A 25,377-nucleotide genomic window follows, 5' to 3' on the forward strand; every position below is an offset into this window, starting at 1 on the left:
AGTGTATTTCTTTTCTTCCCTCTGCAGTGTCTTACAACTTACTTTAGATGACATTTGATGATAACTGGGATCATGAAGGGAGAAAATTATGTTACCATTTTAAATATTTTTTTTAATCAGCCTAACAAAGGACGTCTAGGATATAGTAAGTTTTAGAAAGAAACTGCAGATATCTTTGAAGGGACAGTATTAATAACACTGAAGAAGGTGATGAGGTGTCTTATGGACAATGATTGGTCAACACTTGAGGCATACAAACTGGCAGGCTTTCCAAATGTCTCCATGTACATGGTAGGATTTTTGTCTTGCAGATTAGTTATGATTTCTGGATTAATTTATCCTCTTTGAAAAGGAAGGGGCTACTTCGCTTTGGCAATTTTCTGAAGTTGTTGATTCCCTTTAGTACCTGTAGAGATGTTGAAGACCAAAGTTAACTTGGGGAGGCAGAGTATCGTCTTTATTTCTGATGGCATGTTCCAGGCCTGGCTTGACTATGGGCAAAAGATAATGACCTGAAAGAGCTGCAGTTGCTGCTTGCTGGTCCCACTGACATAGCAGTCAGCAAAATAGTGTCAGTGTGTTGCGGGGAGGTTGCCATTCTTTAGGACTGCTGCTTTCCTTGTATCCATTCAGCTTTCCATGGTGGTGGTAGAGGGTTTGCTTGAAGTGATTTATGTGTTCTGGTTGTGAACAGGGTTTATTCAGTTCATCACGTAAACACAGACTCGCGTGTTTAAGAGGATTACCAGACTGCATTGGTAATCCACCTCCGGTGGTTAGCACGCTCTTCTTTTTTGTTGGTGTAATAGGCGATAGGACCAATAGAACAATGTTTTTTCCTGCAATCACCTGTTCCTCCTGTGCAGCAAAGACTTGCTTTCTGTTTGTGTACAGTGATCTCCAGCTGCAAGGTAGCAATTTTCTTCAAGACTTTGTAGGCTTCTGTTTAATTTTTTCCTTCCCCATTTCTGATTCATAAAATTCAAGATACATATGTATGTATTTCTTCTTGACCCAAGGACTTCTGCAAGAGTCCATCTACATCCTGCAGGACTTCTGCAGACCATCTGGCCAGGATTCAAGCAAATTTTTCTGCTCTTTTGTCCTTAGTGGATTGTTCCCTGCAGGGCTGCTTGCGTGAGACTCTGTTGCCTGTGCCTTTGGGCATAACATTTTTTTCTGAGTGCAGCCTTACCTACAATATTGCTCTAACAGATTGGCTGGCCTTTGTTGTCAGTTTTGTGCTACCAGAGAATATATAACTTGGGAGTTTACATGTTAGGTATTAGGGTTGGGCTAGAAGTTGGCTGTTTAGGGATATGTCACCATTCTGGTAAGTAATTTTTTTCTTTATTGTAATCTGTTAGTACAGAAGGTGGAAATAGGGGAGATGTGTTGATACATATTTATCTACACAGAATGAACAGATGCTTGGTTGACTGCTAATATGGCATATCCTTCTAGCATAGCCCCTAACATATCACTTGGCTTCTTCTGTTCAGCAGTATTCCTTCAGAGACGAGTAAAATACTCTTGTACTGTAGGGCTGTCCACTTCTCTTGGCTGCTCTACTGGGTTCTGATTTCCATTCTCAAGTGGTCTGAGGCAAAAAAAGGAAAAGAATTAACATTTGTTTTCAGTTTTGCTTGTTGTCACATTGCTATAGAATTTGCTGCTCTCACACTTGAAGTGTTCTTAAGATTAACCCACTGAATCAAGAACATGGGCTAAAATAGTTTTTAATGAGTTTTTTCCAGATTGAATTCTAGCATATTATTTTAAATAAATTATCTTCTTTCTATTTAACCATCATGGTACTTATCTTCCTGGGTGGTCATGTTATCCCTCTGAAACTCATTGCAGTAGAAGTGAATGAAGCCTGAATGACATTTCTCACCCAACCCTCCTTTAAATGTGGTTTTCCCTCAAACATTAATATTTTCACTATGCTTTCATTTTCCATTAAAAATAATTTAAACTATTTTATAATTAGATCTAATCTTCTTCGGCAAAACTTAAAACAAATGTGCATTGCATCTACATGGTTTCAATCATTTTCAGTGCTGTATGCATTCAGATTTGCAGAGAACACATCCATGTGGACAGGCTTGCTTGTCTTAGGCTAGGTCCAGCTAGAGAATGAAAGCATGACACTAATTACCATTGCACATGAAAAAGGGAAAAAGCTGTCTGGCAGTGGCCTGCTCCAAAGTGGTTGCAGTGTAATTGACTCCTGCAAGTGTGGAGCAGGCTCATGGCTGGCTGCTGCCAAAGAAGGGAAGTTTCCTTCCTCTCTTGCTCACCCAACCCTTCCCAAGGCCAGCTCGACTCAGTAAGCCATGATGAAGCTGAAGGGGAAGGGGTTACTTACCTGGCAAGTTTTAAGTTGCACCATCTAACAAAGTAGTCTAATAAAGACCGCTAATACAAACTAAGGGATGTGTGTCCAGCTGCAAGAATTGTGGGAGGCAGGAACAAGGAGCCTTTGACTTTATTGCCAGCCAGTATGTAGGCTCACTCCGTCACTTTAAACCTCTGTGGCAGTGAAATCCCACACCAGAATTAGAGACTTTGAAAGTCTGTGAGATGAATACAGTAACAGAGAACAAGAGGGTTGAAAATATCCCGTTCCCTTCCTTACTCATTAGACTACACTAATCTTGAGCTCCGTATACTTCAATTTGCAGAAAAAGCTGAAAGTGTATGTAAATAGGAGATGAATAACTAGTCCAGGCTCTGTGAATTAAAAGCAATTGGTTCTAGTTATTATTATTGCTTCCCAAATATAATCATTGTTTATAGATCAATTTCTGAACAGTCTACCCAATATATAGCCTTTAGTCTCTGTCTAGTTCTTTTTTCTTGTCTACCTATTTTAATCATAAATGTGTTTTTGGAAGTCTAAAAAAGTCTAAACCTCAACTATTTTGAGTATATGTTTATGACTTGCTGATTATTTGTCCTTGTGCTTTTCTAAAATCTGATGGGGGAAACCCTGACTTTAGTTATTTTACAACTTTGTTGACAGTTTGTGCTGTAACAGCTATGATATGATTGGGTTTGTGCCAAGTTAGGAAGTTCTGAGTGGAAACTTGTAGCCTTCTGTTTATAAAAGCCTGGGTTTCTGTCTTACACACATGTTCATCTATGAGAGGAAGGATTTTCTGTGATTCATAAAAAGTCATAAGCTTTATTTTGAAAGCTGATGTCAATGATGGATGAAATGCTGGGAATCAAACAAAAAAAAAAAAATCAGGAATCCCAGGAGAAGACTGAGTTTCAGTATCAATGGGGAATTCCTCAGCCATGACTGTAGCACAACACGTGGTAACATGTTTCTCTTCCCCTTATGTTCCCTCTCTTCAGTCCCCGATAAATCCATTCCTAGATGCTAGGAAGAAAAATGACCTTTCAAAGCTGTGAGAATTGCCAATTCCATGCATTTCCTCCGTGACAGACAATTTACTCTAATACTTCTGTCCTTATTTCTTATTTATCTCTCAAAATCTGTTGTAGCTATTCTGTAATATGCTGTATGTTAACAAAATTTCCAAATGCAGAACTGAAGAAAGGCAGTAGGGATTTTCTCTCTTCTGTTTTTCAGTGAAAATGATACTAAGCACTACTTTGGTTATGAAGCCAACCTCTTAGTGAAATATGCTATTATTTAATCATTATGTTTAGGATATAAATGGACTGTTTTTATTGGACAATACATGTGTATAAACAGATAAAATTATACACACAGTCCCATGCATATTTCATTTGGGAGATTCCCAAGCCTGCAGCTTACTGAGAGCAAACTTATCCTTTATTTCTCAAGAGCAGCTTTCCTAGTTTCTAGTGATCCAAGTATCTACATAGCTTTACAGAGAATGTAAGAAAGAGTTTGTAATCTCAGTCCCATTTGGAGTGCACAGGTGCCTGCATCATTAACAAACACAAATGTCTGTGTGTTTGCAAACCTCACCTACAACTGAGCAAATGGATTTGATTTTTCTACAGACAGAAAGGAAAGCTCTATGAAAACAGTGCATTTCAAAAGACAAAGGGTGTTGTGTCTGGGGTTTTTAATGTGCTCTTCAGTGTGTGGAAAGACATTTCATACATAGTCTCCAAATACCAGGTAAAAGTAAATTCCATTCAATCTGCCGTGTTTCTCATGAGTAAGCATGCTCTCTCTTCTCTCTCCTGCTCTGGTCTCCCTGGAAATTTCAGTAGGAAGCAAGGTTGAAGTCTTGCAAACATGTGGGAAAACCCATGCTTGGTACACTGTAAGGAAGTACTGGCTCTTGATTTTTCAAAATATAAAAAACATGTTTTGCTTCCCAGCAAAATCCTGTCGTGTCTGTTTGGAAATAGGAACAATTGTGTTTCTACAGTGACGTCTCCTAAACTGAATATTCCATTTAGCCTTTTTCATCACTCTTGGTATAGCTGTGTGGTTTTTGTTGTTGTTGTTGTTTTGACAAGTGGTTTTTATTTGGTGTAATTTTTTAAGAATTAGGAAGAACAGTGTTGAATGCTGAATTAGAAGTTGAAATCTGGGGTTGCTGGGTTTATTGGGAATGCCTGTGTAGTGACAGCCCCAGCGTGCGTGAGCGTGGTGAGTGTGTGTGCGTGCACAATTTTAAATAAAAAGGAAAGCAGAGGTTTGCTCATTTGTTTGCCTATTGTGAAGCTGTCCTGCACCTTTCTACTCCTTTGTACTGGGGTGAAGGCTGCTGAATGGAGGCCTTGTGCCATTTGTTGATTTTAAACCTCACTGTTAATCCACAGGAACCTGCTGGTGTGCGCAGCAGGAGAGCTGTGTGACAAGTGGAAATCTGGGCGGGAGGGAGTGCGGGGGGTCACAGGGGATAATAATCATTCAGCCATCAGCCTTTGTCACCCTTAAGCCTAATTGTTACCCTCTGCTGGTAACCACATTGAAGTGCTGGCCTTTTAAGTGTTTCTTGATTTTACTTGGCACAGGCTTAGGGATAGGGCCATTTATTGCTGGGTTTATATCGTATCAGGTTTGCTGGGGTTTGTTTAATTAGCCCCATTGAATTTTCTGCATCCCTTAAAATAATCTGTGAGAGTCCAAATGGGTGGAAAGGGCTGAATGGAAATGGTACAGTTGTTAACAAATTTCTCTCTGTCAGAAGCTGGGCTAAAACCAGAGACAGAAAGCTTTCCTGCTCTGCCAGCCAGCTGCCTTCTGGAGTCTGTGCGTGAGCCGCAGTTGTGGCTGTGGGCACTGGCTGCCCGAGCAGCCCTGCACAGGCAGCAGCAGGGTGATGGTGGGGTGGGGCAAAAGGCAGCTTGCCCTGTCCTTCTGTGCCTTGCAGCTCCTGCCTGCTTCAGGTATGCCACCAAATTGAATGCCTTAGGGTGGCTGAAGCAAACTGAACTGGTGGTAAACTAAGGAAGGGGAGAGGAGAGTTAAATAATTTAAAAACAAAGAAAAAGGTGAGATATCTTTTCTAGCAGGAACTGGTTCTTCAACTTTCCCTGCCAGTTATACATGCTGAAGTCAGTATTGAGCTTTCTGTTGTTTTCCCTAAAGAAGCTGGTGTAGAAGCTGCTATAGAAGCTAAAATGAAGCCTGAATTTAAGGCTTTGCAATGGGCAAGTATCTCTGTGTGTGATATGAGCTTGTGCTGGGGGTGGGAGATGGGGTGCAGGCCAGGAGGTGGTTTCACTGCTCCCCCCATCCATGCATGGTGGGTGTTGTGTTGGGCCATTAACTACGACTGGTTGGGCCTGTGTAGGGAGGAAAATCCCCAGGTTACTGGTACAAGCTTTGGAGCTGTGCTTGGTCAAATACATGTGCCCTCTAACCCTTCAAACAGAATGTGCCTCCAGCAGATGCAGTGACTGTGCTGTGTGCTATGACCTGATGGCCAGGGTTTGAAATTTGCGCCAGTAGTGCCGATGGTAAATCCAGGGTTGTTACAGGAGTCTGATTACACAGCGTGATTGGGATCCTGTTTCCAAGTCCGGTCTTCCCTGCCTCAGTACTTTATTAAAACGCTTGAGAATGCATCTTAGAGTAGGACGAATGTTTATGCTTGCTACTAACTCTCTTACAGTAAAATAGGGTTGTTTAAGTGGTTTGGTTTTGTGTGTTTTCCATGTTCCAGTGGTGTGATTCCCTGGTGGTTGTTGGCATGCATCTCAGCTGCCTGGTTTTCTTAACAAACAGCACATGTCTTAGCAGTACCTGTGTGGACCTGATACTTCTATCAGAAAGGTTTAACTAGTAAAAATTCAGATCAAAAAAACCATCAGCACTCAGCTGTTTTATTTTCACCCTTCCATGATGCAGATTTAATTATAATTACTGAGTCAGGTTAATAATTCTTCTACAACTGTTGTTGCAGGACATGTCTCAGGAAGGCTATGGAACCAGATCTCAACCCCCTATGGCCCCAGGAAAGCCTAACCATGAAGACTTGAATCTAATCCAGCAAGAAAGACCATCGAGCTTACCAGTAAGAAAATAATGTTTATTTCAGTATTTTAAAATTGAAAGCACTTTACATACCAGTTCATTGCATCTGGGATGAGCAGATAAGAAGTAGTGAAAGAAGAAATACTAAATAAGGTTGATGAAAAACTGGTTTTAAAAATATGGGAAGAGATAGCTTGTATGTGAGTGAACTTGGTGTAGGCTTGTTCTGGTTCAGAACAGCACTATTTATGCACATGCATGTTCTGTGCTTCTGTGCATGTGTATTTGCATAGAGGAAATTGATTGATTTTTTAACTTTAGGAATTCCATACTTGCACAAACCAATCTGGTGAGGAGGAGGCTTTTTTCTGTGTCCTTTTCCAAATGTTTTCAGTAGATTCTGGTTTAGAATACTGTTACCAAGAGCTGTCTGTTCCAAACCCTGATAATCAGTAATGAGTTTGACATGTTAATTCTGGTAATATCTATTACTACCCAAGTGTAGAAGCAGAAATGACAGCAATACTTAGGCTAGGTTGATTTTTTTATTAGGAGATTATTTTGGACTAATAGTTATCAGCTTTTCTGAGCTCTACACATTCTGCTGTGGGGGAAACAGCACAAATGAATATATGTTGTGAAGACATTGCAGCTGCTTGCATTTTTGAAGGTCCTGTAATGGACAAAGTACTTGGCCTTGTCTCTCTGTGCTCCTTGTGCTGGGGATTTTCTTGTTTTTTGGTAGAAACCAGCATAAATTTCAACCAACCAGAATATGTTCAGCTTAAATGATGAAAACTTTATATAAACTATGTGATCTCTGGTTTGGAATAATGTATCAGAAACATGTAAGATACTTCCCGCGGTTCACTGGATATGTATTTATTTGCAGTTGGCAGAGAGATCTCTCTGAAAAGTTTACTGTATCAAGATATCACATTTATTTGTGAAATCTGGTAGTATGTTGTATATATTACCTCTGGCACATGGCACAATTGTAAATCCCTAAAAATAGGGCAATAAACATATTCATAGCATTTTAAAGTTATATCTTTGGCACCTAGGAGAGTACATGTGCTGCAAATTCTTTACATGACATTTGAGACATGCAAGTCTCAGGAGAAGCCATGGAAACTGGTATGAGAAAAGATACCCATTTGCTTTGAACCTAGTATTAATTTGACAGTTTTCAGGAGCCCTTTTTTAAAAAGACTAGTTTGTCTGAACAGTTCTCAAAAATGGATGCTGACAGTTACCTTAAAAATAGTAGCTTCTGTGGACATTGAACTATTTTGGCAACAACTACCTAGTTTAAAAAGCAGGGATACTCTAAAGGACTTTTTATCTCCCAGTTTTTTATGAACAGTGTTTATTAGGGTAGAGAGAAGTAAAGTTATTTATCAGCTAATGTTCAGCTAATTTGACGTGTTTTTTCTTAAACAATTGTCCTACTTTTAATCCATGCTCTGTCCTATCTCCAGCATCATGATATTTAAGCAGAGTATTGGGTATTATCTGTGTCCCAGAGTGTTTGGTATATTTAGTAGCTCATAATTATTCTAGGTATGAGTAAGCTGGTTGTATTAACAGTGAATGTTAACCATTTTGGCCACAGAGCTTAAACTCTAAGTTGGTCCCGAATGCTGTTACTGAGACTCCTAATTACTGAAAAGCTTTGATGCATAACCTGAGAACACTTCATACACTCAAAAAACACTGCTGTTTTCATGTGGAGGGGAATGGAGGATACTGTAATTCTGTATTTTGGTGTTGGTGTGGCGTTTTTGTTTGTTTTGTTTTTCAAATTGAAAAACAACTTCAATTCTTTGTATGCAGCAACAAGGGGTTTTTTTGATGATCCATACATTAAAAGCTTTAATATAAGTCTATTTGGGGTAATGGTTTGAACATGGTGGTTTTTCCCTGAAGCAGGAGAGTTCTGTATTCTGTTTTAGACTGCTTATGAAAACCCTTGATCACTGTTTCTTGTTCAGTATTCCTAGTTAGCGTCATTTTGGTATACTCAATATGGCTTCTTAAGCTTGTTTTTGGGTAATGTGGTTCTTCAGGGTAGTAGTCAGTACATTGTCTCTGTACAGTGAAGCTTGAAATTATAGCAGCGGTGTTAGGCTTTTAATAAAATTTTGTTATGTCTTGTTTCATGGTATTCTGGTATTTATACAATTTGCCCGTTATCTTTTTATTTCTTAAGGGCATTGTGTAAAATCACAGCAGCTATATAGCAAGCTTATACAAGTGTCGAAAAACAACAAAAGAGATGTAATACTAAATGGTGAATGGTTTTCTCTGATGTGGCTTTAAAAAAAGAGTTTCCCTTTGATGGATTCGAAGAGGAGCTGGCCACTTTCTGCAGCACTGAATGCTGGCTTGTGTCACCCTTTGGGGGAGTTTTTTCAGCAGGTTTGTGTCACAGAAAGCACAGCTAAACAGCTCAATAGTTGTTCCGTTTCCTTCACACATTGTATATAAAAGTCCTGGCATGAATGTTCCCATAAAGTTCAAAGCAGACAAATTTGTAATGTGGGCTGGTAACAAATGGCTACAAACAAAATATGGCTTTATTAGCTACTTCTAATGGCCTGTCAGATTCTATACAATGCTTGCTTTCCTTCTCCTAACTGCTCTGATATCTGGAGGGTTTGACCTGTAGGTCTCTGACCATGTGGAGTCACTGAGAGCCCAAATGAAAAGTTGCACAGAATAGTGCTCCAAGCACTTTTGTTGGGGTCACAATTAGAAGGAAATCTCAAGCCTTTGAGAAAACATGGGAGTTAGGTACTCTGTGAAGGAAAGGAAGTCATAAACAGAAACTGTTCCCTATTAGAGTGGAGGCATAAAGGGGGAGAGGCCTGAATGAAATTGTCTGGAGAACAACTACTACAGAACATATTTATCAAGACTTAAGGGATAATAGCAAAAACACACATTTTTTCTATTGTGAGAAAGCTGGAGCAGACTTACAGGAAAAAGCTTCTGAAGGATGTATCTGCAGATTTGTTGTTGCAGTAAAGGAGCTTGTGTCAGCAGTAGGCTGTGTGTGTATTAAGACTAATCCTTTATTTTGTCTTTAATAAGTGCATTTATAAATGTTCACATTGGATTGTGTTGCTGCAATAAGGAGCAGAAAACATTAATTAATATAATTTTTAAAAATTGGCATGAATATTAAAATAATTTCAGATAGCTGTTACTGTTTTTACTCTTACTTTGTTTTAAAAAGGCCCTTTTTTGCCCAGCGTCAGGTGCTTCTTTGAGCTATAAGGTCAAATGACCCAAGGTTGCCAAGCTTTGAAAAGACAGGTTTCTGCCAAAGCTTTTTTGTTGCAACCTACAGGTAAAAGCTCTGTGGCATCTTGGGCTGCTGTAAGCCAGGGCAGCTGCAGTTCTGCTGTGTGCCCCACCACATGTTGTCTGTGCCATCCCATCTCCTCCACTGTTGCTCCTGGGATGGGCCGGTGGATTTGATTTGGGGAACTGAACCAGATGAAAATAATCTCCCTCTATTTCTGGGTTAGTGTTTGACTGAATCACTGAGTAACAGCATGGGCATCCAGTGGCACCTCGGACAAGGAGATGGAAATCAGTAGCTATGGTGGGAAAGGGGACAGACAGTGGGGGCCACAGCAGCTTGGATTTTAGCCATATCCTAAATGACTATATGATCTTGCTGGAAGGGTTTAAGATGCTGTCATCCTGTCAGCTGAGACATGGTGGCACAGCAGATTCCAGTGTTCACAGTCAGGCCCTGTAGCAGTCACAGAGCCACAGACAGACAGAAGACAGTTCACTTCTTTTTGTAAGGCGAATTTTCTGCCAGTTCCCTTCCCTAAGCTGCTTAGTGCAACCCCATGAGTGCAAGTGCAGAGGCATGAGCATGCATGGACAGAGGCTGTGGACAAGGTGGGGTTGTGGTGGTCTTCACCCGCATCCGTGTAAACTGTAGAGAAAATGTAGCTTAAGTGTTATAACTTAGGTTTATCTTGCACTTTCTGGAGGTCATGCAGTGTTGGAAGGGCAAGATTTTATCTGGAATTGAGGGAATCACTACTCTGCTAGATCGTTCAGAATTCAGAGTTCATGGATTCGTTCCATGACATCAGTTATTCACTGGGTGTTTTCATTGAAGCAAAGCAATTCCAATGCAAATGAAAACAGTAGCCAGCAGTGGAGGTAGAATGCCACTTGAATCTTGTGCAGTGCTGTGACCTGACAAAGTTGGTTGTGATTCTGTACATCTATAGTTGTATGAGCTTCAAAGCTCAAAATAATACATACTGTTGCTTGGACAGATAAACTTTTTAAAGATATTAGTGGTCTTGTTTCATTATGCTTGGTACCGTGGAAAACAACACATCAGCAATCCCTTCCTGATTTTATTAACTGCTTCACAGTTCTGTTCTGCCTCATTTTAATGAGCCTCTGAAAGATGTTTAGAGAGCTGGACAGTTTTTCCTCTGGTTGACACACCTTTTTTGTTGTAGAAGGCAGGTACTAAATTAGATTTCAGAGGACCTCTGTTGGGAATTAGTACTGAGCTAAATCCAAAACTAGATACAGTTGGCTCATGGAACAGCATAATTTCTGATGGATCTCAGTAGGTGTAGGCTATGAGGAAAATACATGGGAGGGTTTAGGAATCCAGATTCTGTCCCACTTCTAGAATATGAAGTAGCTTGGAAAATCATCTCAAGCAACAGCACACCCTGAACAAATGCCTTTAATGTGTGAAGTCTTAATAGACCAGGAAAACACTTCCCAGCATTACTTGAGCGACTGTGATTGGGAGCAGGAGGTAACTCTTCTTTTCTCAGAGATTAAACTACTAGGACGAGGGACTCTGGTGACATTTATATACAGCTTAGTCCAGTAAGCCCTAATCATGATCAGGGTTGTGGGCACTACCTCCATGTAAATATTAATTACCACTGTAGCCTTTCATGTAAGGACAGACCAGTATTAAAGAAGATAGTGCAGTGGCCCTCTTTTTTGTAAGCTTTGTTGAATTCTTTACAGGTAAGCAAATACAAATTTTGATCTAAATTTAAAAATACAGAGTATTGGTTGTGATTTGAGAAAGAAGAGGGAAAAAATTCTATAAATTGATTTTTTTTTCATTCTTGGGAGGCAAATGCTGTTGCCAGCTGATAGATGTGTGTAGTACATGATAGCAAATCTGTCCTGAAGTTGTTCATGTCTCTGCCTGAAAATATCTGTTTGGGAGTACGGTAAACCGTGAAAAAGAAAGAAATGCAAGTATGTAATACTTGTGAATTAAATTCTCCACTGTTTTTACATCAAGTAGGATAAAACTGGTGTGCCTCTTTCCCACTTTTCCTTTCTCTTTTCTGCAACATTGTAAAATAACTGAATGATCTTGTTTTCCTTTGTTTGGGTCAAGAAATTTTAGCTGAAAATTGTTACTCTGTGAAAGAAGATTATTGACTCAACAAGCCTTCAATTTTCAGTGAATAACACTCCCACCCTCTAGCTTCAGGAACATGTGGTGCATGCATTCTATTTTAAAGTACAGACTGTAATTTAAAACTGAGGCAGTTTGATGCCCCACTGAACTTTGTTTAAGCCTGGAATAAAAGGAAAAAAGCTTCAAGTTGCAAAGAAGTGACTAAGCTATCTCAAAGGTTTTTTTAGCCATTACATGCAGAGTTGGAAGAAGTTGCTATTTTTTCCAAGTTATTTTAATTTTGGATCAAGTGCAGTTGCTAGGTTGGTTTTTTGGGTTTTTTTTTTCCTCTTGACATTCTTTGTAAACCTGTAGCTAGAACCAGTTTCACTCAAGAGATATGTATAGAGAGATCAAGTATATATATTTCTGTGTGTTTCTGAGGTGCAAAACATGCTCTGTAGCTGCTGTATCCAGATTCTGTATGTGGCCTCCCATTTGTGTCAGTCAGAATAATGGGTCAAAACCAGTGTGAGCCACTGCAGCACCACTGACATTGGTGATGTTATCAGGGGAGGGAACTTTGTGTGTCCACGTCCTAGTCCACATTTTACATCTGACTTCAGTTAAAGCAGGACTTCATGTAGGGTGGTTGAAGTGACTCATTGTCCTAGAGTCAATTTGTACATTAACTTCCAGTCCCATTTTGGGGAAATAGTACAATTAAAATAGTGCAGAGAAGCCCTGGGCATGTGCTGTCCATGTAGGGTTAAGCTGAAACATTGAAACCAAACTTACAGATGCTTGAATTAGGTATTCTTAATATTTATAGTGTGAAGAGAAGAACCTGTTGTTATTAGTTTATGTTTAGTGCTTTACAGAATTACTTGATTTTGCCTGATAGATTGATCATATTTATTTAAAAGAATGGTTTCATGTTGTTATTGAAGTATAAAAAGTAATTTCACTAAGTATTGTAAAAAAGATACTTGACTATTCATCACCTTTTCCAGATTCAAAATACTTCACATTTACAATGTTTACAACATCCCTGTAATAACAAAATGGCTAATTTATGATCCAAGAAAATTTACAAATGCAAAAAGAAATACTTAGTCTGACCTCTACATGAAGTTTATGTGGGAAACCTGCTAATGGATTATAGATCCCAGTAGTGGTTAAGGTTGCAAAAACTTGTAGTTAAATAGGCCTGTGTTGTTCTAAGTGGAATAGTAAAGTATTAGTAGCTTTTTTCCTGGAATGTTTTTTGAAGCCATGAGAAGTTACATCATATACCTCCAAATACTATGCTAGTATTGGTGTAGATTGAGAAATTAAGAAACTAGATTTAATTTGGGCTGTTGAAACATTTAAATTTTTATTTCCTTACCACCCCCTGACTCATGTTGATCCCTTCCACAGAGGCTGCTGCCCTCCTAGCTAGGGTGACTGAACTGCACCTGTGGTAGCCCCTGATCCACCAAATCTTGCAGCTTGAAATGAGAGCTGAAAGCTCCCAAGGTTACTTTAATATGCAAGGCTGTAAACTGTAGTAGCACAGGTGCCTCTGTGTGCATGGCTCAGACATACCTGCTGCAGGGGCAGTAACTGCACTGGCTGCCTTCTTAATCTGCCTAAATTTCCAAGTCAGTGCCTTTAGGTTCTGCATTTGAGAATCTCTCTCTAAAGGGATTTTTTTTATTTGGGGATCCATTTTTACTGTTTGAACATTTTACATAATGTGTGTACATACATGAATAGTGCATAAAAGCACAGATATCTTATCTGCTTGGTTGTTTGTGAATTTTGAGTTGATAGCATACTATAAATTCCAAAGCTTAATGTATTCACTGGTGCATGTCTTTGTTCATGCCTGTGTGAACATGGGGATTACAACACAGAAAGTAAGACAAAGGAGTATTACTCACTTGAATACCATTTCAGGAAGTACCTGAGACACTGTAAATGTTTTTTCTTTATTTTTACCACAAGTGTTCCTGTAAGATGGGATTTTTTTTTTCTCAAGTAACTCCTTTGCTTGTCCAACCGTTGTGAAGTATGACCTCAGCTTCATAACCTTGGCTAAACACAGTAACTCACTCTGACCAGCAACATCTGAAGCCTAGCAGTAGATTCCTTTTCTTTTTCTTCCTCCTCCTATTCCTGTTTGCTGGGAACATGTTGGTTTCTGGTGCTATTGTTGCAGCTTTCATGTTTAGAAAAAAAAAGTTAGCAGTCTTTGATGTGACGCTGACTCCTGAGTGGTCCTGGTCAGCTGCTGTTTCTGTGTGAGCAGATGTTTGTGCAGTCACGGTCAATAGTGTTAAGATTAGGCCAGGTTTCACAGTGCTTTGTCTGATTGTTTATGGTGTGTCCGTAATTGCTGGGGATTCTAGGTGCCATCACAGTGCAAATGGGAAGTGTTTGTAAGGTACTGTTTGTTTCATAATACTGTAGCCAAATAATGATAAATTCAGTCCTGTACTGTGAGGCCATTCACACGTTTTAGTAGTGTTCTTTTGTTGTTGGTTGCTTGTTGGGTTTTTTTGAGGTTTGATACAGATTTTTAAATGTCCCTTAAATGTGTTTTCTTTAAACCTATTATCTTGTACTGTTTAAACCTCCACAACCTTCCTTTCTTTGCTGAGCCATACGTCCCAGATTCACTATGAATCTTCTCTTGAAGACAGTGATATATGGTGACTTTTTACAGAATCCGTGCTGTATTGTGCTGTATGTGAGAAGTGCTTCTGAAGTGTGTTTCATGTAGATAAGTTTCCATTATTAATTTACCTTAAAAAATACATATACATACACATACACGCACACACACACAAGCACAGGGGGCATCTGCATTTGTCTTTGGAAGGCATTTACATTTTAACCTGCTGCTAAGACCATGCGTATTATTCCGTGATATTTCCCGCTCAATTCCAAACACAAGACTTTGTAAAGATGGTCCTGTTTGAATTGGCAATGTAATTTTGGAGGTGAAGCATCATAGAATGTTGAAATGAAGATAGAAAAGCCGATAATGCCAGGAAAGGGCTACTTTCAGTTCCCAGTCTTTAGGCTTTTGATCTCTTTCCTTCCATGCATACAGTTGCAGATGACCCTTTTAATCATCTTAACCTTATTGTGAGGTTTACTGTGTTAAATAAGACTTAGGACCTGAATTTTGAGGCACATTTGAATAATTGCATTAGGATAGGGAAGTATGCCATCCTGGATCATTTGTTTTACATTATAGTTAAATTGCATGAATTCATATCAATGTGTGGTGTTGGGTTTGGTGGTTTTTTCTGGTTTTTTTCCCTTCAAAGTGGAGATTCACTTAATGGTTTCTCTTCCACCTTCCAACTGAAATTATCATTTTGGGAGATAATATAAAGATAAGTGTACATGAGCATTTGTATTTATGTTTGCATGTAGTAATACATTATGCATCAGTAAGCTTCAGTAAGGTGTGCTGAATATACACTAGTGGACTTAGTGTAGAGGACAAAGCTTGTTTCATGCCATAGAATAAGGTATAGATTCGATGTATATTTACAGTACCATAGCTGATGCATTTCCCAATGCATTTTGCACAAAGGTAATGAAAGAGATAGAAATTTGTTTCTTAAACTGCAAATTTTGTTTCTTAAACTGCAAATTTTGTTTCTTAAATTATGTTTCTTAAACTGCAAATTACTCAGTAGCCAGTTGTTGCTTTTGAAAAGCATGGAAATAAAAGAAGTGGAAGTGATCTGAGATTTTTAAACTCAATTGTTACACTCAAAATGAGATTAAATAGGTGGATAAAGTGGCATATGGATTAAGTACAGACATTGACCCTAGTGAACTAATTCATTATGGTGTGGGATAAAACTTAATGCAAACTGTTATATTTTAGGTTTAGACTTGAAACTGAAAGCTTTAGCAGTTTTTCATATGGTACTCCATGGGAGAGTGGAGATGAAAGAAAAACTCCAGATTATTACTTTCCTTTATTTTAACTTACAGTTCGTGTCAAGATCTTAATAGTATGACTTAATGAAAGCTTCATAGAAACCTATTTTTTTATGTCTTGTTTGTTGTATCATTATTATCATGCCTACATGAAAGTGGGAAAAAACCTAAATATTTAGTACAATTTTCAGCACAGCTCTTCAGAATTTATTGAAACAAGGCTGTAAAATCTTAAAATCTGTGGGTTTTATTATTGTTGTTTGGGGGGCCTGGTTTAATTAATTCTTTTTTTAGTAACATCTCACAGCTTCATTTGGATTCTCTCATAATCTATTTCCTGTCAGTCTTCTTTACTTTCCTTTTTTTTGCTTGTACCTTTAAAGAAGATTTACGAAGATTGCATATACACATCAATGTTTTTAAATGACTGATGATTCTTCTTGCAGAGCTTTTTAGACATTTTGCCCTACTGGAAATCACAGTAACAGCATTTTTGTTCCTATTCTGAGGTATGATGGAGTACAGGGATTTTTTTGGCTCTGGAAGCCTTGGTCTGCTTCTGGCCAGAGGGCCATTGCAGCACTGAGACCACAGCTCAGTGTGAGAGGGGCCATTTGGCCTATCTACAGAGTTGTCTTTGTCCTCTGCAAAGAACCAGAGGTTACATAGCAAATCCTGTGAAATGATGAGAATGCACCCATGCATGTACTTGCATATACTTACACTTCAGCTCTTTAATTTTTGTTGGTTAGAACCAGTGATTTCTAGTGCTTGCGTTTTAATGCTATATTCGCAGTAATATAGGTCAGACTGAAGTGTATCCTGTAAATTCTTTACCTTATTTTTGCTAGAAAAACAAACTTTCCCTCCTGTGTGAATTTTGATCGCTTGACCTCCATTTCCATGGAGATGTGGTCAGAGGGCAGTAGTCAGTTAGCCATGCCAACTAAAGACTATCTTCACTTACAGCACACAGTGAAACTCCAGAGTTTAGAAGTAATTAGAGGACTTAAGTCTGACACATTTTTCCTCCACCACCCACATCCATTAACGATGAAACTTGGAAACAAAATATGTGATCAGCTATGGTGCAAAGAGTTTTTTAAAAAAATGTTTATTTAAAAGAAGATAGAAACAAAAAAAAAAACCCTTCAACCTCCTCCTTTATTATTTCTTTTTAAAATTATTAGTTTTCCCTCCAATCTTAAACATTCTGTATCCCTATTTATGTGTATTTGAATTTTTCGCACACTCTCAATTTCTGTGTGTTTATTTTGAATAACATGGGCTCAGGTTTGTCAAAAGCTGAATTTTTTATTCCGCAGAACTTAGAGATTCATGATTAAACAAGTGCAGATCAGGCAGCTTATGCTTCTCCAAGTTCAGTCTGGGGTTATTGGTCCGGGGTCACGTGCGGGATCCAGCTCAAGCTTGTGAGCAATCCCTATCTCCAAGCCTTACGGAGTGACAAAACCCACCAGCAAGTGCTGGCCCCGCTGTGCCTTGGACCGGGAGAATGAGAATCAGGGACAGGGTGTGGTGGCCTGTGCTGCTGCTCACTTGGTCAGCTCGCGGGCGGACATGTCAGCCCGGCTGAACGGTGTGCATGGGCTGTGTGCTGGGCTTGCTGGCTGACCAGGGCGCTCTGTGCTCCTGTGTTTGGGGTTTAGTGCTTCTGGGCACCTCTGGGCGCTCTCAGGTGAGAAGATACCTGTCGGGTAAGGATACAAAACCTCACAGTACTTTTGTACTGAGAGGGAAGAAAAGTGTCCCTATTTCTGCAGAACAGGGTTAGATTTCCTTCAGGCTAGGCAATAACCAAGTTATGCTTGTAATACCATTTTGATTATACACATCTCTCTCTATATATGTTAACATTAAAAAAATATACTTTCAAATTTTGGGTTGTTTAAGGATCTGGCTTTTCTCCATCTCTTCTGTCTCCTCTCCAAGGGGTTTGCAAGGTAACCCAACTTTATTACACCGAAAGGGAGTACCTCACTTTCATCTTGGTTTTGGCGAATGGCTGTGATGCAGTGGGGAACATGGCACCTCGAAGAGGAGCTGCATTCCCGCCTGGAGACTCGGTACAGCAGCTTTTAAAAAGTGCATCCAGTGGATCCGTGGCTTCCCCGGCAGCACGCTGAACTATTGCTAGGCTACAAGGCCAGCTCTACAGATTGATTTCCAAGTGGACATTTTTGTCACGTTTAATAAGAGCACATTGATGAGACAGCAGTGTGTAAGCTGAGTTAATGTCTGTTATTTCTGCACTACCATTACTTTTTATCGCCATTATCCACACAGTGGTGAAACTTCAGTGAGCCTTTTCCTTCCCGCTGAGGGTTTTCCCCCCAGAACTGATGATCTCACGAGTATCCCCACTCTTTTCACGCAGGATGAAAGAGTGAAAACGACTTTGTTTGTTGCGGTGTTTGCAATGACACCGCAGACCCGAAAGCGTGTCGGTGTAGCAAGCTCGGGGCCTGTGTCCTTCGGCCGGGCCGGGCGGGCGGCGTTCAGGACGCCTCGGCAGCGTGCAGGGCATTTGTGTAATGGCTGGTGAGGTGGCAGGGAGCTCTCCCCGCTCCCTCTGGCTGCTGCGCGGCTGAAATTACAGCTTTGTCTTTGAAGCCGGGCGCTCAGTTAGCGTCGCCATGGCGACGGGCGGGTAATGGCCTCCGCCGATCCCAGCCTGGTGCTCAGCGCCGAGCGCGGCCCTGCGAAGGCCCCGCTCGCCGGAGCGTTCACTGAGCTGTCCCCTCTTAGAAAATGTTTAAAAACTGCGCTTTTACATGGCCGTACCAGATTAATAGTCATGGTTTATTTCGTTTTAACTGCGGGGATAAAAGCATTATTCCATTAAATGGGTAGCTTTTTCCCCCCCTCCTTTGGTTTATGCATTATTAACACAAGCTTTCCTGTTTTGCTTGTAACATTTTATAGGCCCTTTCAAACATGTAGACAGATTTGCTCTGCTGCTCTTTTATTTTTCGGGACTTAACCCTTTCTCTCCTTGATCTTGTCTTCAAAAACTTGAAGCCAAGCCTCCAGCAGACTTGGTTGCTCCCATTTAATGTGTTCAAAACCAGAAAATTTTTCTTTTTTTTTCAGCAATTCTGCTGTTTTGAAAAACTCTAAAAAGCAATGCAGATTGGTCTGTTCTTGTAATTCAATTGAAGCAGATGCTGAAGTCAGCACTCATGAGCCTTGATAGCATTGTGGAGCATTTGGGTTGAGGAAATATTTTGGGGTAGCCTTTTAATTTGTGTGCCCATCTTCTCTTCTGCCCATAGTGTTTCCACCCCATACTCTTTACATGTAACATTTTTGTTGGCTGCCTTCAAAAGAGATGCACCTCATGGTGGAAGGGCTGGGGAACAAAAAATCCAGAACAGTCCTGGGGACACAGTATTTACATCTACCACCTTTCTTGTAATATGGAGCTGGTGAAATACATCTAGACAAGTAGAAGTATTGCTATAAACACAAGCTGCAGGCTTTGTTTCACTTTTTCAGCACTCTAAAATATAGCTTTCATTTTAGTCTCTAGTAGGAGGCATATATCCAAGTGCATTCAAATGCTGTGGATACAGGGATTCAGTCATCCCTGCCGACACAAATGGTCTCTCTGTTACAAACTTGGAGGGTAACAAGCAAACCTGGAATTCATATTTTCTCCCTACCCCTTCCTCCCTTTTTTTTTTTTAACTGCAAATTTGTTGTAATGGGGTACTTACTGGCACCTTGCTTTGTCCACCTGTATCTATCACAGATCCTTCTGTCCTAAAAACTTCTAAGGACATCTCAGGAGAAGGCAAATATTCTTCATTTTTTGTCCTTTCTTACTGATGCCATGTGGCAGTGGTGATGTGAATAGTACCTCCTGCGGGATGGACTTGCAGCTTCTGGACAGTGGACTGAAACACTGAGATTTATTTCACCTACAGAGCTGACTGCAGACTGTGCATGGGTATCTGAGCAGGGAGGTTGTGTGTGCAGGGCTCCTGCTCTCCCCACCACATCCATCTTCAGCGTCCATGTGACTCCTGTAGACACCTTTGGTGCATCTAAAACTCAAGGGACATACATTTGCTGCCTCAGGGAGTACCAGGGTGCATGGCAGATGGACAGGCGTCCCAGCTCCCTGGCCACCTGAGATCTTGCATGAAACCCGTACGTACTCCTGTCCAACAGCAGCTGTGGGCTGTGTTGCAGGCCAGACTGGAGTCAGTGGGTTGTAGTGCTGATGAATGTGGCAGTAACATACATTTTAAAAAGTTTTTTCTTTTACATGTTTTTAAAATTCCATTTAAATATTAAAAACAAAAAAGAAAAAGAAAAGGCAATGATGGGTAAATCGGCTCTAAGTGTGGATATAGCATTGTATAACTGCATATATTAAATAGGCTGGACTAGAGGCTTACTCTCATCTCCAGGCTTTGTGGGGATGAATTTCATCTTTTGAGTTTCATTCCCCTTAAATCTGCAAATTCTGGGAAAATTAGACAAAACAGTTTACATTCCATGAATAAGAAATTACTAATTGCTTCTAAAACAGGCGTATCTTTATCTACACAGGGCTTTTCAAAGTTGCTGCTTAATCTTTTTTCTTTTTTAATCACTAAATAAACATGTCTCAGCAGTCACTGGATGTGAAACCAAAAGCTGGATGTGGACAAAAAGCAAACACACTACACTAATTTTCATTAGCATATCCTATCTCCTAGAACATTTATTTTTTCATCTCCTTGTAAATTGATTTTTCACGTGCTTGTGACTGATATTTGAACTGTGTGTTTGTAGTAACTGACTTCTGTAAAAGCCAGGTCCTGGATCTCCCAACATGAATATATTATGGAGGTGACCTCGTGGGTTCATAGTTAAGGTTGCACTGAGTTTTCACTTAAAACGAGGTTTAAATCCCTTAATTAAACATTAAAACTCACACGAATTCTCAAACATGGACTGTTTCAATAAAGAGGATAAACTTTAATTATTTAGGTACTCAATGTTCTTCTTAGTGCTGTATTTGCAGAATTCAGACCAACTTAAAATTATTCCTTCTGCAGGTTTTTCCAGAGTTCCTGGTATTTTCAGTTTCTCAGTTCTTTTAAATGTCTTTTCTGTAGGCCTTTTGTTGCTGTAATTGTCATATCTCTGTTGACTGCATCAAACTATGACAATTTTCATAAAATAATTTAACTAAAACCAGTTCAGCTTTAACTGTAATAATGCATGATACGAAAGAACATATAGAAGATCAGAAAGTTCTGTATGTTTTATTATTTTTTTGCCATGGGAGCCAAAGAGTATATTGGCTTCTTGTAGGTGATACCAGTCTTTGATTTGGAATGAGAAGAAAAGACTGGAGAGCCTGTTTGAAAAAAAAAAACCAACAAAAAACCAAACCAAACAACCACATGGAAGAAAAAATCCAAACTCGAACACCAGTAGCCTCTCTTCCATACAGGTGACTTTTTCCAAGTCAGTCAATGAGCAACAGCTACAGTAGTCCCAAATGAATATAAATTTCACTCTACTTTTGTACTTCTACTTATTCTTAGAGGACTCGGTTCAGACTTTTCTGAAGTGGGTTTCTTCACTGATTTCAGTGAGCTTAGATTAGACTGAGTAATTCTTAATGTCTGTTCTACCCAGTTGCCACCCTGTTGCTCTCTCTCAGTGTGCGTTTCGTGCCCCTTGGACACAATCTGCAAACCTGTTGTACACAGCAGCCTATGCTCTACCTGTAGCGACCAGAAAATACAGCTCTCCTTGATAACATTTGTAGCCTTCTGCTGAGCTATACCAACATCCTTCAGCACAAGTAGAAGGCTTGCTGAAAACAGTGTATTTTCAAACTGTACATAAGTGAAGAAAGAGTCATTTAGAAACCAGTGGTTCATAGGTCAGTAGTATCTTTATTCAGGATTCTAAACCTTCAGCCATTCCTCTGACTAGCTGGAAATAGAGACAAACTGGAGGAAAAAAACCCAACCAAATTCTCGTTAGCTGATGGCCCATGGAATGTTTTTAAAGTCTTTTTTAGGTCAGGATTTCTGTCTTTCCATCATTTTCATCTGACTGCTGCTGTGGTCTCATATGCCTATTAGTTAAGGTTTCCTGTCCATTAAAACACAACAGCTGGTACTTCTGAAATTATTTTTGAAAAAAATTCTTGTCCTTGTTAACAGCAGCAGCTAGGGCCTACAGATATATTTACTGCTTATATGAGAAAGCATTGTTTCAGAGTTTGCTAGTTATTGAATTTTGCCAAGCACAAGCACTATAGCTTGATATTGCATGCCAGTTCCATAAAAATTCAAAAATGCTTGTTACTTAGAAGAGTTGCTTATGTCTTTAGACATTGGATGAAGCACAAAAATCACAGGAAGTTATTACTGTCACTGACATAAGAGTAGGTTCTCAAGCTCTTTCAGATTGATTGATATGATGGAAGTGAAAGAGTTTGTTGCACACTGCAAGGTTCATGTAGAAACGCAGGTGAACAGAAGCTTCTGGGCCTGAAATGTTCTTTTGTTGGTGATGTTCTTGCATTTCACTGACTTTACTGTGTATACTTAAGCAGTCTGAAATCAAATGTAGTGGAGAGGAACACACGAGAGCAGCTAGTGGTGAAATAACATGGAGTCTAGTTTGTATGGGTTGAAATCTTTGGCAATAGGACCATGTCAGTGGTGTTACTATATTTTTGGGGGATTATTAGCCTGTGCAAATTATGTTCATTCTTTTTTGGAGGGGGAAGGGGAATGTTAAAAACCTTAGATCCAAGCACAGTATATATGCACTGAGACAGCAAGGGGTTAAAGAGATGTAATTATGCATTCTTCAGTAAGTGTTCTGCAGTCAGCAGTACAGCTTGCTGTGCAGGAAGCAGGGGAAAAAAAAAGATGACAGAGGGAGAATATGGAGAGAAGGTCAGATCCAAGGATTCTGATTCTCTTAGGGTGTTCTTGTGTTTGCTTTTCCTTTGTGCCTTACTATACTCTGTCTTGGTAGAAACAGAAGAAAGCATTATGGCCTGTTGGGTCCTCCTACTGATAATGTTAACTTAATCCTTATGCTTTATGGTAGAGGTAGAGGTGAATATATGGATTTAGTTTTTGAAGGAGTTCTGAGTCAATTCCAGTGCTTGCCAGGGTCCTTGTTCCCCAGCTCTTAGTTATTGCCCCGTTTATTGCAGCCTGTGAACACAGAGCATTTCAACAAATGCCGTTTGTCAGAAGTGGTTCACCCATTCTCTTTGAGAGGATTTGAATTTCCAGCAAATCCATCTCCTAGAAGTAGTTTGGTCTGCACCTTTTCAGATGGTTTGCATGGATGCGTGGAAATTCTTGCACAGTCAAGATTTCAGGCTGACCTGACTGGTGAAGGCAAGCTTCCATCACTCTTGATTCCATCTTTAGGGGAATCAAGAAGAAAAAGTATCGTGACATATGTGATCATCACATTTCCTCACAGGTGAAATAGGAATTTGTGGAGTATTTTGGGACGGTTACAGTAATAAGGGCAGGATATCTGGGTTGTGCATTACCCCCTTACTTTCACCCTGTGAGTTACCTGAGCTCTGAGTTGCTAAGTCGTTCAATGTTCCAGATCCTTCTTTTTAATTAAACTTCTGTAATTTGCAGTTGGATTTCAAAACAGCAGCAAAGCATTTCTGGGAGATGTTTGTATGTTTGGCAATACTGTAGTCTGAAAAAGGTGTTTGGGGATTTTCCCTCCTTTGTTTCTTTCACATGATACAGTTTTTGTGTGTTTTTTTTCTTTAGTTTTTGTGGTTTTTTTCCTAGTTCAGTTATAGGGAAAAAAAGACAAATAAATGAATGGGATTTATCCCTTCATCCTTGAAAACAAAACAAAACCCAATTAACACAAACACCTCCAACTCCCAGAATAGCTGTTATTTTGGAGTAAAGATCCTTAGCCTTGCCACTGACCTTATGGGGACAGGTTCCTCTGTTTCCCCCAAAGAAGGGAGAAGTGTGAGTCGGTCAGTTTACATTCTGGTGTGGCATGCCTTGCAATAAGAACCTTTATGTTAAGTTAGTTAATTGCACAAGTTGGCTGAAAATGCAGCATTAGGGAATGGTCTACCTGTGAGGACAATTGAAATCTTTCCTCTCACCTTTGTAAAACACCATTTTAAAACTATTGATTAGCTCCTCCTAGAAAAATATAAGTTAACTCCCATCGTGCTTCTTCTCTCCTGCTCTTAACTTTTTTTTTTCTCTGTGTCTTTATAAATTTAACACTGCAAAGCTCTAAAAGGATTGCTTCAAGGAGGAGGGGTAGTCTGATAAGCCTTATTTCCTAAAGCTTTTTGCCTTTCAAGGTTTCTCTTACGGTAGGTTGAGCTGTGCGGACGACTTGGATTGAGACGACAGGGGAGTAGTGTGCAATACTTTCTGCTTCCGATAGCTCTTTGTTGATCTAAGAGAGAGCACTTAGAGAGTGGTAGGTCATTTATGTGATTATGAAGAGCACTTGGTTCTCTCTTATTCAAGATGGAAAAATAATAGTTTTTGAATAAGAGGTCGCTGTCAAAATGACATTGAATGTGACTTTTCTTCCCTCTTCATTCCCTCCCCCACTAGAAGAAAAGCGGCACTAGACCTACTCAGGATAGGGCTGGATTTTTCCAACTCCATGTGACTTTTTCTTTTCTTCTGTTCTTTGTTCATTTTATTTCTCACCATTTCCTCTCTGTGTAATGTTTATACTTCTTGATGATATTTATGGTAACCAGAAATTTAAAAATAAATGTAATGCATGTAAGACTATGTGGTTTTTTTCAAGTCTTGTTTTTCCACTTTGCAGAATAAAACTGCGAATGTGTGATGTGGTATCTGCTTGGGTGACAGATGTCCATTCCTGAATGATGCTGTGTTCCCTTTATGCCTTATTTATGGAGTGATTTGCTTCTAAAATAATCTCTTAATCTTTCTCAAACTACATTTCTGCATGTGCTCTTTTTACATATGCCATCATTTAGGGTAATGGACTAAAAACTGAAATTACTCCTAAAAGCTTTGTTTCTAAAGCTAATAATAGTGAAATAATACTGTCATTTTTGGTTTGATATGTCCTTTCAGAACTGGGTTAAGTGTCTTCTTCAGTTTTGCTCTGGTAGTTTTTTGGTGTGTTTGTTTCCTGTAGCACTGCCATAATGAAATTGTTTTTAAATTTCATTCACTTTTCAAATGAAAAGACAACACTAATGTGTCCTTTTTAATGTTATGTTTATGTTTGTTTTTATACCTCAGAAGAAGAGCTGTATCCCAAATTAGAATGTGATTGCTCAGAGTACGGAACATAATAATATATGTTATGAAAATAATTAATAGTTATTACTCTAGGGTTAATTTACTTAAACCAGTGTTGAACATCAATAAACACTCTAGTTCATCACAAATTTCCTTTTGGTAAATTTTACGAAGCATGGTTTCGGCGTGGGGGAGGGCTGATCAGTGGAATGTGTATAATTCCTTACAGCAGGGAAGACCTTTTGAGATTCTTTTATTTGCAGTTTAAAATTAAG

The 25,377-nt window shown here is 39.5% G+C and overlaps 1 protein-coding gene across 4 annotated transcripts in view; it reads left to right on the forward strand.

Annotated features, from left to right (window-relative positions):
• ARID1B (AT-rich interaction domain 1B) overlaps nucleotides 1-25,377 on the forward strand; it is a 323,681-nt gene that overhangs the window by 92,197 nt on the left and 206,107 nt on the right. For all 4 annotated transcript variants that reach the window (XM_064413401.1, XM_064413402.1, XM_064413404.1 and 1 more), the window contains exon 4: nucleotides 6,369-6,479. In XM_064413401.1, coding sequence (XP_064269471.1) covers nucleotides 6,369-6,479 — 111 coding nt within the window. The remainder of the gene's footprint in view (nucleotides 1-6,368; nucleotides 6,480-25,377) is intronic.

Source organism: Passer domesticus, chromosome 3, assembly GCF_036417665.1.
Source record: "Passer domesticus isolate bPasDom1 chromosome 3, bPasDom1.hap1, whole genome shotgun sequence".
NCBI classification, from domain to species: Eukaryota; Metazoa; Chordata; class Aves; order Passeriformes; family Passeridae; genus Passer; species Passer domesticus.